This window comes from Coloeus monedula (assembly GCF_965178545.1).
Source record: "Coloeus monedula genome assembly, chromosome: 6".
Classification (NCBI taxonomy): Eukaryota; Metazoa; Chordata; class Aves; order Passeriformes; family Corvidae; genus Coloeus; species Coloeus monedula.
This window is the reverse complement of record NC_138786.1, coordinates 64,019,077-64,033,217: the sequence shown is the minus strand read 5'-3', so window position 1 is coordinate 64,033,217 and position 14,141 is coordinate 64,019,077. Positions and strand designations below refer to the sequence as shown.

The 14,141-nt window shown below is 49.8% G+C and overlaps 1 protein-coding gene across 2 annotated transcripts in view; it reads left to right on the top strand.

Moving 5' to 3' along the window:
- TOGARAM1 (TOG array regulator of axonemal microtubules 1) overlaps window positions 1-13,492 on the top strand; it is a 39,597-nt gene extending 26,105 nt beyond the window's left edge. Inside the window, exons 13-22 of one of the 2 annotated variants that reach the window (XR_014226503.1) lie at window positions 20-125; window positions 469-704; window positions 3,451-3,609; window positions 4,583-4,709; window positions 4,853-4,971; window positions 8,895-9,084; window positions 10,434-10,653; window positions 10,943-11,029; window positions 12,262-12,475; window positions 13,255-13,492. Coding sequence is in view for 1 of the 2 variants with exons in the window: in XM_082283707.1 (XP_082139833.1) it covers window positions 20-125; window positions 469-704; window positions 3,451-3,609; window positions 4,583-4,709; window positions 4,853-4,971; window positions 8,895-9,084; window positions 10,434-10,653; window positions 10,943-11,029; window positions 12,516-12,769 (1,498 nt within the window). In the remaining variant the exon portion in view is untranslated. Of the gene's footprint in view, window positions 1-19; window positions 126-468; window positions 705-3,450; window positions 3,610-4,582; window positions 4,710-4,852; window positions 4,972-8,894; window positions 9,085-10,433; window positions 10,654-10,942; window positions 11,030-12,261; window positions 12,476-12,515; window positions 12,787-13,254 lie in introns of both variants that reach the window. The other variant, XM_082283707.1, reaches the window with a different exon arrangement.
- The last annotated feature ends 649 nt before the right edge of the window (window positions 13,493-14,141 follow it).

Sequence of the window (14,141 nt, the reverse complement as noted above, 5' to 3'; positions counted from 1 at the left end):
TTTTTTTTTTTTCACACAGGGAGAAGAAAATTGAGGGTCTGAACTTTGTCAGGTGCTTGTCTGCCTACCATGCCCCTATTCTGACTGCAAAGCTCCACGAAACAACTTTGGCTGTGGCTCAAGAGGTTGAATTTTCCTATTAGAATATTCCACTGGCTCTCTGTGTGTATATATGTATTTTATAGCTCTCTGAAGTGATTTATGCCGCTCACCTGTGGTGAGCTTTCCTCAACTGGGTGGTCTCAAGGATGATTTGAGACTCAGAGACTGAGAAAATGTAGATTGTAAGTTAATAACATTTTTATGAGTGTGTATTTTAATTCTCACCTATTGTGAATCAAATTAGAAATGTGTTTCTCAGTTGCTTGTAATGTTACTTAAAAATGACAAAGGGGAAACATGAATATTTATTTTAAAGTCTATTTGATAAACATTATTCATTGTTTTTTGGGTTTTTCCTGTGTGCAGGTCAAGAATTTACGCTCAGGTGTTTCTCGAGCTGCTGTGGTCTGTTTAGGGGATTTGTTCACCCACCTGAAAAAGAGCATGGATCAAGAACTAGATAATGCAGTAAAAGTCCTTTTGCACAAAGCTGGGGAATCCAACACTTTTATAAGGGAAGAGGTAGACAAGGCACTGAAGGCCATGGTTAATAATGTGACTCCAGCACGTGCACTTTGTTCTCTTATAAATGGAGGGCAAAGGTAATTCCTATAAAGACTTTATAAAAAATATTGTGAATAGAGTACATTTATCAAATGTAGGCTTTTTAACATCAAAGCTGAGTACAGTAAACAGAAATTTGAAAATCCAGTAAATCAGCTCTGCTAAACCTCTGCTAAAGCCAGGGCGATGTTTGTTGGCATAAATTAAATTAAAGCCCCTCTGTTCCCTTCTGTGCACTGTGTGAGAGGCTGGCTGTTGATTTTGGAGCTTGGTGTATTTTCTGGCGGCTTGCACCACTTCAGTAATTTTATTTGCTGTTACTGTGTATGCTTGGGGAGCTGCTGTTTTGCTTTGCCTGGTAAAGCTGACATAATGTTCTTTTCCTCCTTTGCTCTGCAATCAGGTCCTGTCTTATCCAGTTCTCAGCACCCCTCTTTATTTGGAAAACTGATTTATAACTTAAAATTCTCTAGCTGCATCTATCTTGCTGGATGTCCTGTTCCTCTCTAGGCTGAGCCTGTGTCTGCATTTTAATTTCCTTCTCAGTGCTGCTGGCCAATTTTTGTGGAGTTAATTCCCGTCTTTCCCTGGCTGTTCAGTCTGTTCTCCTTTTCCATCCTCATTCACTGCTCACCACATCTGAGCTGGGTGCACCCCCTGGTGCTTCCTCTCTTCTCTGCCACCCCTGGTGACATTTCCCAGGCTACATTTCCCTTCATGACACATTTCAGGTGCTCCATTGGAAATCCCTCCACAGATTTCCTGCACAGCTCCAATCCTCAGAGTTAGTCTTGATTCAAAACGTTCTCTCTCCTCTTTTGTTTCCCTGGAAGCTGGTTGGTGTGGGATACATGGATTTTGTCTCCTGACAGCTGTACTGCAGTTTCCTGCTCTTTAAACTGAAAGGCAAAAATCAGCCTTGGGATTTCTGTTCTTTATGAATTCCTGGGATTCAAACTGACTTGGGATGGATGCCCCATCCCTGGAAGTGTCCCAGACCAGGCTGGACAAGAGGCTTGGAGCAGCCTGGGACAGTGGAAGGTGTCCCTGCCCATGGATTTATGGTCCCTCCCAACCCAAACCAGGCTAATCCCATGATTTGGTGAATTTAGGAGCAGCAGGCAGCAGCTACCCCTGGCTTTCATTCAGCATCCAAGAGAAGTGCCCTTTTTGGGTTCTCCCTTCTTGGCTTCAGAGACCCTTGGCCCTCCTGGTCAGAGTTGTCTGTGTCAGACCTCCCCACCTTCACTGGCAGATTCAAACTCACCTGCTGAGGGGTTTGCTGTAAGGACTTTCCCCCTCCAGTTTGTGAATTTGTATAGGTTTTCTGCTCTCTCAAGGCATCAGAATTGAGCTGTGAGGCTGAATACAGCATTTGGGCACAGATGAATCTGTTCACAGCTCAGACTTTCCTAACTCATGGAGTACAGTATGTTTTTAATGGATAACATATCAGGCACGGCCTAAAGGTGCAGCTTTTCCAGGCCTGGCTTCAGGAAACTCTGGCCCTGTCAGCAGGGAAGGCCCTGGAGCACAGGGCAGCTCCAGCTCCAGAGGCTGTGACCAGGAATATGGGAATGACCCTTCAAAGGGGGAATTTGTATCTCTGTAGGAAGTGAAAAGGGTTGTTTGACACAACTGCAATTCCCCAGGGATGTTCTCTCTAGATTGGGCTGAGTTGCTTCAATTCACCACAACAAAAACCTTCAATTATGGTGGCACTTAGAATTCATGAGACCTCTTAAGATGTACCTGGTTTCTGCTCAGCTCCTTTCAAGCCTGCTGTGATCATGACTGTTAATTCTGACTAGACAAAAATACTGATTCTTCATCAGCTCCAAAACTGGGTTTGACTTTACCAACAAGAATAATTCCAGTGGGAGGTGTCACTGCCCATGGCAGGGGTTGGAATAAGATGAGCTTTGAGGTCTCTTCCCCACCCAAACCGTTCTGTGATTAGATATATGATCCAAGAGCATGATTCCAGGGACAGAGCTGAGAGTGGTTTTACTTCAGGAATTTAAAAATCCTGTGTCTTGTCTGTAGGAGCTGTGGTTAAGGTGTTATGTGCACACAAGTGTTTTCCAGCTGTTTCCATGAGCAGGGGCTTTCCTGGGAAGAAGGGGTTTGTTTGCTTCATGGCGTGAGGTCTTTCAGCCTCACAGTTATTGTTTTCCCTTTGAAAGTGCAGCAGGAGTTACAAACTGTCCTCAAAGCAGGATTTTTAATCCAAGTATAAAATTGGAGACATTAGAGCTTGCAGGATTGTGTTCTTGAACACAGGTGGGATCAGCAGGGGAGGCAGGATTTAGATAAAAGGGTCGTTTGCTGCACAAGTTTGAAAGCTGATTCTGGCTGTTCTCTCCTTTGCATCAGCACAGGTGTTTATTTTGTACAAAACAGGGATCATGAGACTCCTGCAGGGTCTTTAGAAGTCGATTGAACACTGCTTTAGTCAATTTTACAGTGATGCCAAGTCCCCAGGATGTGTCTCTGAGCACAGGGCCTGGTTTTTCTTAGAGCTCATTGAAAGAACAGTTGTGTGCTTTGTAAAATAAAATTGTCTGAAGGAAAACTAGAACTGAAATTCTAAAACCTCCCTGCCTGTGTCCAGCAAGAATAATTGTAGTGGAAGGTGTCACAGGGTGGGACAGGATGGGCTTGGAGGTCCCTTCCAGCCCAACCATTCAGGATTCCGTGATTCCAAGGTTTTGTTTGGTAGGGCAGGTGAATGCTGTGAGCAGCCCCTCCAGGGCTGGCCCTCAGGCCTGTTTCCCTCCCCAGCCACCTGCACTCAGCCGTGAGGAGATGCACAGCCCAGCACCTCGGGGACATCGTGGAGCGCATGGGCCCGGAGCGCATCCTGGCCGGAGCCAAGCCCGTGGCTGACCGGCTGCTCCCTGCCATAGCCAGGTTTGCCCAGGACAGCTCCCAGCAAACCCGGTGAGTGTTCCCTCCCTCGGGCAGCACGGTCTGCCTGGCTCTCTGGGTGTGCCCTGCACGACAGCATCGCTTAGGTTGGAAAATACCTTGGGGATCGTTAAGGGTTGGATGAGGCCTGGAGCACCCTGGGATGGTGGCAGAGCTGGAATGGAATGAGCTTTAAGGTTCCTTCCAAACAAAGCTTTGAGTCTATCCCAGCACTGGCAGCACTGTCGGGATAGTGCATGTGGCAGGAATTACCTGGATACCTCCCACACGCCCTGGCTGCAGGGAGGAGAGGGGCTCACAGGATGTGCCTGCTGGGCATGGAGGAGATGCAGCCACAGAGGGAATGCTGGCTCTGGGATCCACACTTGGATCCGATCTGTATCTGGCTGACAAGGCTGGAGCGTCCTGGTTAAAGCCAGCAGAAGTGGAAGGCTGTTCTCATTAATTTGGTCAGTTAATTAAATAGTGGGCCTTGAGCACATCCTCTGGGGGAGGATGGAAGGGGGTCTGGTTACTCATGTCAGCAGCAATCTTAGAGTCATGGAATCACTGAGGTTGGAAAAGACCTCCAGTAACAGTGACTGCGGACTCCCAACCTGCCTGCGCAGCCCCTGCCAAGGCCTGAGCGCCCTTTCCATGGGGAAATTCCTGCTGCTGTCCACCCTGAGCCTGCCCTGGCCCAGCCTGAGGCCGTTCCCTCTCCTCCTGTCCCTGTTCCCTGCCAGCAGAGCCCGACCCCCCCGGCTGCCCCCTCCTGTCAGGGACTTGTGCAGAGCCACAAGGTCCCCCCTGAGCCTCCTTTGCTCCAGCCTGAGCCCCTTTCCCAGCTCCCTCAGCCTCTCCTGGGGCTCCAGCCCCTTCCCAGCTCCGTTCCCTGCCCTGGACACGATCTCCCTGCACCCTTCCACTTTGGAATGACGCACCTGTAGTGACCCAGTGACAAAGCCAGTCCCTGTTCCTGGATGTCCCGGTGCTCTCCCTGCAGGTTCTACGGGCGGAAGATGCTCTTCAGCATGATGGCCCATCCTGACTTGGATAAAACCCTGGAGAAGTTCGTGCCAGCCAAGGATTTGCCTTACATTAAGGAAGCTGTTGGCAGCCTTCGAGAGAAGGTGTGTGGGAAAGCTCTTGTGGAACACCTGGGGCAGGTGGACGTGTCCCAGGGGCTGTTGGGTGTAGACAATTCCAGCACTGCAGCCACATGAATTCCCTGTGATTCTCTTGTTCCATGAATTCCTGCTGTACCTTTGTGCAGGGCCTGGGGGAGATGCCCTTGGATACACCCTCAGCCAAAGGAAGGCGTTCCCAGACTGGAAGTGTTGGACATTTGAGGTTGTCCTCTACTTGCAGAGATGCTCCCAACATCCCGGACAGGTAATGAGCTCCAGTGCTTATCCTGGGAGGAACCTGGCCAAGGAGGGAGCACAGAAACAGCCACACAGGGCTGTGAAAGTTCAACATCCCTGAAGGAAAAGGAAGGTCTTGACCCGTTCCAGGGAAACTCTTCAACGGAGTGACCAGTTATATTAAAATGGCTTTGTGCATTTTGAAGTTAATTTGTCTGTTGACCATCTATGAATACACACAGGACACAAACCACCTGGAATTCCCAGTATGGAATTGCAGAATCATGGAATGGTTTGGGTTGGAAGGGGCCTCAGAGCCCATCCAGTGCCACCCCTGCCATGGCAGGGACACCTCCCACTGTCCCAGGGTGCTCCCAGCCCCATCCAGTCTGGCCTGGACCACTGCCAGGGATCCAGGGGCAGCCCCAGCTGCTCTGGGCAATGTGGATCCAATGGATCCATGGCAGCATCATCCAAGATGTTGCTGTTCAGACTCACGGAAAAACCAGTCCTGGTTGGAGCCGCAGCACGGATCAGTCATTTGTGCACAGCTGTGGTCACCAAGGACTTAGACCCTGACTGGGATGCTGAAGGGTTTAGATCATATTCTGGCCATTTTAAGTTTTGTTTTATCTTCTTACAGGTTTTATATTGACTTTTTTTAGGTCTTGGAGGTACAGTAACAATTTCTGGGCTCAGATAGATGTTAATTACAATGACTTTATGGATTACCCCAGGACATCCCACCCCTTATTCCATATCATCTGATTGATGCACAAATGAGTACATTTGGACTGTAAACACAGATATCTATACATTATACATACAGCTGTGTACAAATACAGTTATTGCAGTGCTCACTGCCCATCCCCAGGGTATGGGCAGAGTTCATGGGGTCCATCACTGCTCGGACTGGAGCAGTCCATGGGAGTTAAATTGTGCACTGGCAGTGACGTTCAGCAGGCATTTTTACAACCAACATTACAGGCCATTCTCAGCCCAAATCAACTCCCTCTGAGGTACACAACACGTTTCTGTGTCACCCACCAAGTGCAGCCATGTCTCTGAGACAAACCATGGATGGGTTTGTGTTTGCTCGAGGCCAGATTAACCCAGTCAGTCTTTGCTGACATCCCCTGGTCTGTGCCACAGGGCCTCCCCATTCTGATACTTAGACCCCAGACCACAGGGGCTTCACCCGCTTGGTCCTGCTTGATCTCAGCTCACGTTTCATGGATCCAGTCATGGATTACCCAGGATACAGTGTCTGTGGTTAAAGCCGCCCCTCGGTCTTGTGCCCACTTAGAGGTGGCACCTCTTCCCCGCTGAGCTGAGGCAGCACGGGCCCACCAAGCTGGAAATCACTCTCCTTGTGCTGCCAGTCCAGATCTGCCCATGACACTTTACTCTTGCAGCCTGATCCTGCTGTTTGTTGTTGTGATGCTCCTCATTATCCCGACTCTCAGGCACAGGATGGCCTTTCACTGTCAGCCTCTCTACCCAGGCACTGATGTCCTGCCATTCTCCAGCAGCCACAATCAGTTTCCCTCTGCCAATTGCCCTTTTTCCACCCTCCCTGCCACTCTCACAGAGCATTTGCCACCATCCACCAGCCAGTGCAGAGGGAGAGTGTTGGCCACTTCTCTGCTCAGCGTGTCCAGAGCCAGCTGGAGGCTCTCACCTCTGCAGTGTGACTGGATCCACTTTGTCCTTCAGCAGCTTCCCTGACTCCCCATGTAGGGCTCCATACAGCTACTTCCCATTTCCTACTGGTCCCGTGGGATCCATCAGTGAGGAGAGAGTGTCACCTCCCACCCTCTGCCAGCTGGTTCTGGTGGGGCCACCTCAGCACTGTCACCTTGTCTTGCTTTGAGACAGTTTAAAGAGGGGGGCACTCTGAAATGAGGAGCCTCCCCTTGATTCCAATCAATCCCTCTCTGCCAATAAGGAATGAGATATGAGTAGATACAAGTGAGAAAATAACAGTTTATTAACAAACAGAATGCCAACAGGCAGCAGGGGGAAATGTAAATAACTGCTGGATAGCAAAGTGCTACATCTCATGGACTCCACAGGAGCAAGGAGAGACCTGGAAATACCCACTGCTCTCAGGGATGGTCTCAGGATTTAGGACAAAGGGACAAGCTGGTGTCAGATCCCTGTTTGGAAGGCAGGAGCCTCCTGGAGCAGTTCCAGCAGCAGACAAAGGCCCAAAAGCTCATCCAGGGTCAGCCTCCTCCCCACATCAGGGGACAGGCAGGGCCAGGCCAAGCACCAGGGCTGGGGCCACTCTGCCTGGCTGGTTCTGCCCACGGTGATCCAGAGTGGGGCTGCTCTTCTCCTGCTATGGACGGGCACCCGCAGAATTCACCCTTAAGGCAGCTCAGACCCGCTCAGTGCAGTCCCTCCGAGCTGAGGGAAAAACCAAAAATGAAAAGAGAGCCCAAAAAGGGATGAGAAAAAGGACCTCTGCCTGGACAAAGAGCAAGCAGCCCACGAAGCCAACACCACACGGGGAAATGCTGCAAAGTGCCGGGGTGGGGGGATTTCAGAAACACTCAGGATAGCACCACACACACACACACACACAGAGGCTCCCTGGCTGGGAGAGATCTGGAATACAAGAACGTTATGGATCACCCCAGGACACTCCACTATGTCCTTTCTGGGAGGGTGGGCAGGGGCTGGGCTGGAATTGCCAGAGCAGCTGGGGCTGCCCCTGGATCCCTGGCAGTGCCCAAGGCCAGGCTGGACATTGGGGCTGGGACAGTGGGAGGTGTCCCTGCCCATGGCAGGGGTGGCACTGGGTGGGCTTTGAGGTCCTTCCAACCCAAACCATTCCATGGTTCTGTGATTCAATGAACTGAAAAAGAAACACTCTCAGATTTAAAGCAAGCCAAAAACTGCATCCAAGAACAGAATTCAGAGGGCTGTGACTACAGTGTGACTGTTCAGAACCACATTTCTTTAACACACCCTCCACAATTCAAAATAATAACTGATTCTACATGTACTGATAAATTTTGATTGCTTATTCCCTTCCCCACCCAAGCCTTGTGTTCAGGAATTAGGAGTGAGGCAATGACTCTGCCTGGATGGTCTGTAAATACTTGCCTGGACAGAGAGGTGATTCCACAGGTTTTAGAATTCTTTCCATGACTCTCTAATGAGATCAGGTCCCACAGGAAATTTGTTTATAAATGTTCTAGAAAGAGCTGTTTCCACCTCAGCATGGCACGTTGCTCAGGTAACACCTGGTCTGGGGTCAGACTTTAAAGTGCTTTGAGAAAAAAGAATTAAACTGCAGTAAGTTTTTTGGGAGGGTTGTGACCCATTGATGTGAGGGAAGTTCCCAGTTGTTACTGGTCACAAAACCAGCTGCATTTGGAGCAGAATGGATATAAGACTTTGAGAGCAACGATTGCTGTTCGGTGATTTATTTTTAATTCACTGTGTTTAAGGTGAAAGTTTCTGTTTACTCCTGATACTTGCAGTTAGATGGGAAGAGAATGTCTGGGATGAGCCTCCTGTTCCAACGTGGCTCATGGAATGTAGATACAAAAATGCTGCTAGCAAGGATTTTCTTGTTATTTTCTAAGTCCGTGAGAGACTTTTCTCTCTCACAGAAGAGGTAGCAGGGAACGTAAACAACCAAGCCACCTGCAACCTTGGAAAGTCTTGTTTATGGTATAGTAGAAAATATTTTGATAATGGATGTTTTAGGATTTTAGCCAATCACCCCAAGGGGTGGCTGATCCTTTGTCCAATTAGACTATGAAGAAAGAAGTCTATAAAAGAGTTTGTAAAATAATTAAATAAATCAATCTTGCTGCACAATTCCTGCCTGCTGGAGCTTCTCTCCTCCTCCTCCCTATGGCTGTGGGACACGGTGATACACCCTAGGGCCCGGGCCTGTGGTAATACATGGAATAACGTTCCCCTTTCCCACAGGGACAGCACAGAGGCCCACGAAGCCCCAAGGAGAGCAGCTCCTCGCAGTGCCCTGGAAGGTGAGGAATATGTCAGGGACATTATCGGGTCACTGAATGCCAAAGACTTCCGGGAGCGCATCAGCGGCGTCCGGCAGCTGCTGGTGGACACGGAGAGCAACCCGGCCCTGGTGCTTGCCAACATCGTCAAGGTAACTCCAGGGAAAGGCCGGAATTCAAAGGGATTTAGAGCCGGGTCACAAAGTTTTCCATAAAAGTCTTGGTCCTTCTTGGAATAAGGATGATTAACAGAGAGCATTGAGGAGCAGGGGGTGCGTCTGTGTGGGGCACTGAGGGAGGAAAGGAAGGGAAGAGGAGGGAAACATGGAAGGGAAGAGGAGGGAAACATGGAAGGGAAGAGGAGGGAAACTTGGAAGGGAAGAGGAGGGAAACTTGGAAGAGGAGGGAAACATGGAAGGGAAGAGGAGGGAAACATGGAAGGAAAGAGGAGGGAAACATGGAAGGGAAGAGGAGGGAAACATGGAAGGGAAGAGGAGGGAAACATGGAAGGGAAGAGGAGGGAAACATGGAAGGGAAGAGGAGGGAAACATGGAAGTTTTCACTCAGCACTTTTGAGCTACTGCCCAGAGAAGCTGCAGCTGCCCCTGAGTCCCTGGAAGTGTCCAAGGCCAGCTTGGACAGGGCTTGGAGCCACCTGGGATTGGAGAAGGTGTCCCTGATGATGGCAGGGAGTGGAATGGGATGGGATTTAACATCCCTTCCCATCCAAACCAGTCTGTGATTCCATGATTTTCTGGATTCCTGTGTGCTGTTTTTCATGCCACTCTTGGGTAAATATCCAAATAGTGAAATAGTTGGAAAAAAAACCAGAAAGGTTTAATCAGGTACTGAAAAACTGTCTGAAATAGAGTTAGAAGTTTGTGTGTGGGAGAAGGTGAGGAAAGTATTGTGCTAATGCTCAGGATGAGGATCCTGTCCAGTAGGAAAGGGAGTTCTGTAGGAGAAAGAAGAGGTCCAGCAGGTGTGAATTAAAGATGGATACAATGAAAGGAAACCCAAGCTTGTCCTCCAGCAGTGCCGTGTCTGTGTGTGGAATGATGGAATTCTGCTCTGGAACTTCCTGCTATCCGAACTGAATGGGTTTGAAACCCTTCAAACGTTCCCTGTGCTGAACAGAGCCATAAAAATACTGGCTTGCAGGAAATATGAGTCACAGTGAGAGTTACTGTGCCTGGAGTCCATTGCAGTGCAGGGACTCAGGGCAGATGAGGTGAGATGTGGTTGAATAATGCACGGGGTTAAAATAGCAACTGTTGCTTGACTTGCCCTGAAAATGATCCCAGGTATTTGCATATCCCAGAATCCCAGAGTGGTTCGGGTTGGAAGGGACCTTACAGACCATCTGTTTCCAACCCCTGGAGATACCAGAGCCATCATTGCAGAGATGGACAATTAGAGTGTAACAATAAAGCAGGTAACGAGCTTTGCACCTCAAGCACTGATTCCCAATTCCACGAGTGCTGTTTGGATGCTTTTCCAGATCTTTGATGCTTTCAAGCCTCGCTTACACGACTCCAACAGCAAAGTGAACCAGGTGGCTTTGGAGGCCATGCACAGGATGATTCCACTGCTCAAAGACAATTTATCACCTGTGATCAACATGTTAATTCCTGCCATAGTGGACAACAACCTCAACTCCAAAAATCCAGGGATTTATGCAGCTGCCACAAATGTTATCCAGGCTCTATGTCAACACTTGGGTAAGCAATTTATTCTCTCTTAATTTGGAATAGTTTCAGTTGTGGTGATGAAGCTGTAAATTGAAAGTGTTACTCTTTCCAAGAGTTTCACAGAGTTGTTACACTGTGTAAAAACCATTGGGTTTATTCTCACCCTTTTTAAACCACACAAATCATCCTGATATGGCTCAGTAGTGCTTGGTCATTTTTCCACAGCATTTTCTTATTTACCTTTTCCCACATTGTGTTTATTTCCAGATAATTTAATTTCCCATTTAAGAATTTAACGTGTTCTGCTCTTTGCCTGTAGACAACTCCCTGCTCCTGCAGCCGCTCTGCACCAAAGCCCAGTTCCTGAGTGGAAAAGCAAAGCAGGACCTGACAGAAAAGCTGGCTGGTAAAGTGCTGTTTTCCTTTGCTTGGTTGGTTGCTTGGGTACCACCTTAATTAGGGAAATTAATTGCAAGGTGGAGATGGCTCTGTACCTTCCCTTCTGTCTCAGGAGGTTGTGCAACAGTTGTCACATTTCAGCTCTTTAATGGAAATTGGAGCTGTTGCTGACAAAACAAAGGATTGTTATTAGTATTATATAGTCAGCTGGAAGATCTAGAAATACCTGGAATTTATAAATATTTATAAATATATTAAGGATTTAATTTAAATTTAAATACCTTATATATTTAAATACCTTAAGGATTAACATTTATAAATACCTTAGGCAGATAATAATTTTAGCATGGCACCGTATTCCCTCTCCCAGTGCTCATTCCCTCATACTCTTGCCAGGAATCCAGACTGGTTTGGGTTGGGGGGACCTTCAATCCCACCCAGTGCCACCCCTGCCATGGCAGGGACACCTCCCACTGTGCCAGGCTGCTCCAAGCCCCAATGTCCAGCCTGGCCTTGGGCACTGCCAGGGATCCAGGGGCAGCCCCAGCTGCTCTGGGCACCCTGTGCCAGGGCCTGCCCACCCTCCCAGCCAGGAATTCCTTGAGAAAGGCTGAGTTTCCATGTTTTAAGTGAACAAGGAGTGTCTTTATGGGAAATATGCTTGAACCAAACGTGTTCCTTGGCTCACTTTCAGAGCAGTTCTGTGTGAAATGGAACTCAGTAACACAATGGACAGGCTGTTCTTGAAATATCCCTAAATTTATGCTTTCTGAGGGTGTTAATCAGCCTTTAAACAGTCCCTCTCTTGCTGGGATTTTTGGAGGGGTTTATATTATACAGCAGAAGAGGCTGTTCTGGCATTCGCTAATGAAACACTGAATTAATGTTTCAGGATCTATTCCAACCAAAATGATTCAGTGGTTTAATTGTCCAAGTAGGGAAAATATTTCATCTTTAAACATATATATTTATTTTTTACATATATTTTATGTATATATGTGCAGGGCCAGGAGTTGGGCTCGTGATCCTTGTGGGTCCCTTCTAGCTCAGGATATTCCATCATTCTATGATTCTATATTTACAGCATAAGGCTGCTTTTTTTCTTAAATACCTATTGCTTATTTGTGAGATAGAGGGGAAATTGGAAGTACCAGACCTTACACTGTGAGAAATAAAGGTCCTTATGAGAACCCTAACTGAAAAAAAAGACCAACCAAAAATCCCCTTTCTTTGTTTCAGTTTTTCAGTTTAATGGAAAAGTGTAATTATCAGCAGCACTGGTGCTACTGTGTAAACTGCTGGGAGAGGATAACAGGAGTGATTGTGGGGAAATCACATATTTTTTGTGGGAGCTGCCGGCGTTGCAGCAGCAAACTCTCGTGTACAGTAGCAGTTTGAGGAGACGATTTAAACCCCTCTCAAAGCCGGGCATCACATCTAAACTGTCATTTAAGTGAGTATTTTATGCTGAGCCGCTGCTTGCTGCCCTGCAGAGCTGGTGCCGGAGCTGTACCCGCGGAAGCCGAGTGCGGTGGAGCAGAAGGTGCTGCCTGTGCTGTGGCACCTGCTGGGCAGCACGGCCGGCGGCGGCTCCGTGCCCGGCCCCGGCGGCGGCGGCCGCACGGCCACGGCCAGCTTGGCCCAGGCCCTGTCCGCACAGATGGGCCCCGGCCTGCTCGCCCACGCTGCAGCCCAGCCCCCGCACATCAGGAAGAGCTTGGAGGAGCTTTTGGAGACGGGAACATAGAATCACCATCCCCGCAGGTGAAGCTGCAGCGCTGCCTCAGCCGGACACACGGACGGTGCTGCCGGGACACGGGCGGGCGGGAATGGCCCCTGTGCTGGCCCACGGGGCCTGGGGGAGCTGTGGGAGAGCCCCTGGAGCTGAGCTGGGCTGGGCTGGACTGAACTGGGAGAGACTGCAGAGCTGGGCTGGGCTGGGAGAGGCCCTGGAACCAGGCTGGGCTGGGCTGAGAGAGCCTGGGGAGCTGAACTGGGCTGTGCTGGTACAGCCTGAGGGCCTGAACTGGGCTGTGCTGGGACAGCCTGAGGGCCTGAACTGGGCTGTGCTGGGACAGCCTGCCAGACCGAACTGGGACAGTCTGCGGGGCTGAACTGGGCCATGCTGGGAGAGCCTACGGAGCTGTGCTGGGCAGTGCGGGGCTGGCTCCCCTCACTGTCACCAGCATGGCCATGGAGGAGCCGCTCCAGCCCATCTGTGCTTCCCTTCAGAGGCTCCAGCCCAGGACCTGACCCTGGATTGCTCATGAAGAACCACATGGTCACATCAGCACTGCACTTTACAAGGAAAATGGAAGAGAATCCTGGACGCAGTGACGCAGCGCTATTTGTGAAAAACATGTATTTTTGTACCCCCACAGGCAGTGGTGCAGTATTTGTTGTCTCAGGGCTGGGCAGGGGGGAGAACAAACTCCAACCCTTCTCCTTCCCCAGCTGCAGGCTCTGGACACATTGGACATGGGACACAATGGGATATATAAATAAAGGAATTTATTTCTGTACAGGGATGTATTTCTGCAATGGAGTGGGAAGGAGTGGCTCAAGAGCTGCTCTGCTCAAAGGAACCTGGTGACAGCGGCTGAATGTGAGCCCAGGTGTGCCAAGGTGGACAAGAGGCCAAAGGCACCTGGCCTGGACCAGGAATAGTGTGGCAGCAGGACCTGGGCATCCAGACCATCCCCCTGTGCTGGCACTGCTGAGGGACCTCCAATCTTGGCATCAGCTCTGGGCCCCTCACTTTAAGAGGGACATGGAGGGGCTGGAGTGTGTCCAGGGCAGGGAACAGAGCCGGGAAGGGGCTGGAGAATTCCTGAGGGAGCTGGGAAGGGGCTGGAGAGTTCCTGAGGGAGCTGGGAAAGGGGCTCAGGCTGGAGCAAAGGAGGCTCAGGGGGGACCTTGTGGCTCTGCACAAGTCCCTGACAGGAGGGGGCAGCCGGGGGGGTCGGGCTCTGCTGGCAGGGAACAGGGACAGGAGGAGAGGGAACGGCCTCAGGCTGGGCCAGGGCAGGCTCAGGGTGGACAGCAGCAGGAATTTCCCCATGGAAAGGGTGCTCAGGCCTTGGCAGGGGCTGCCCAGGGAGGTTTGGAGTGCCCATCCC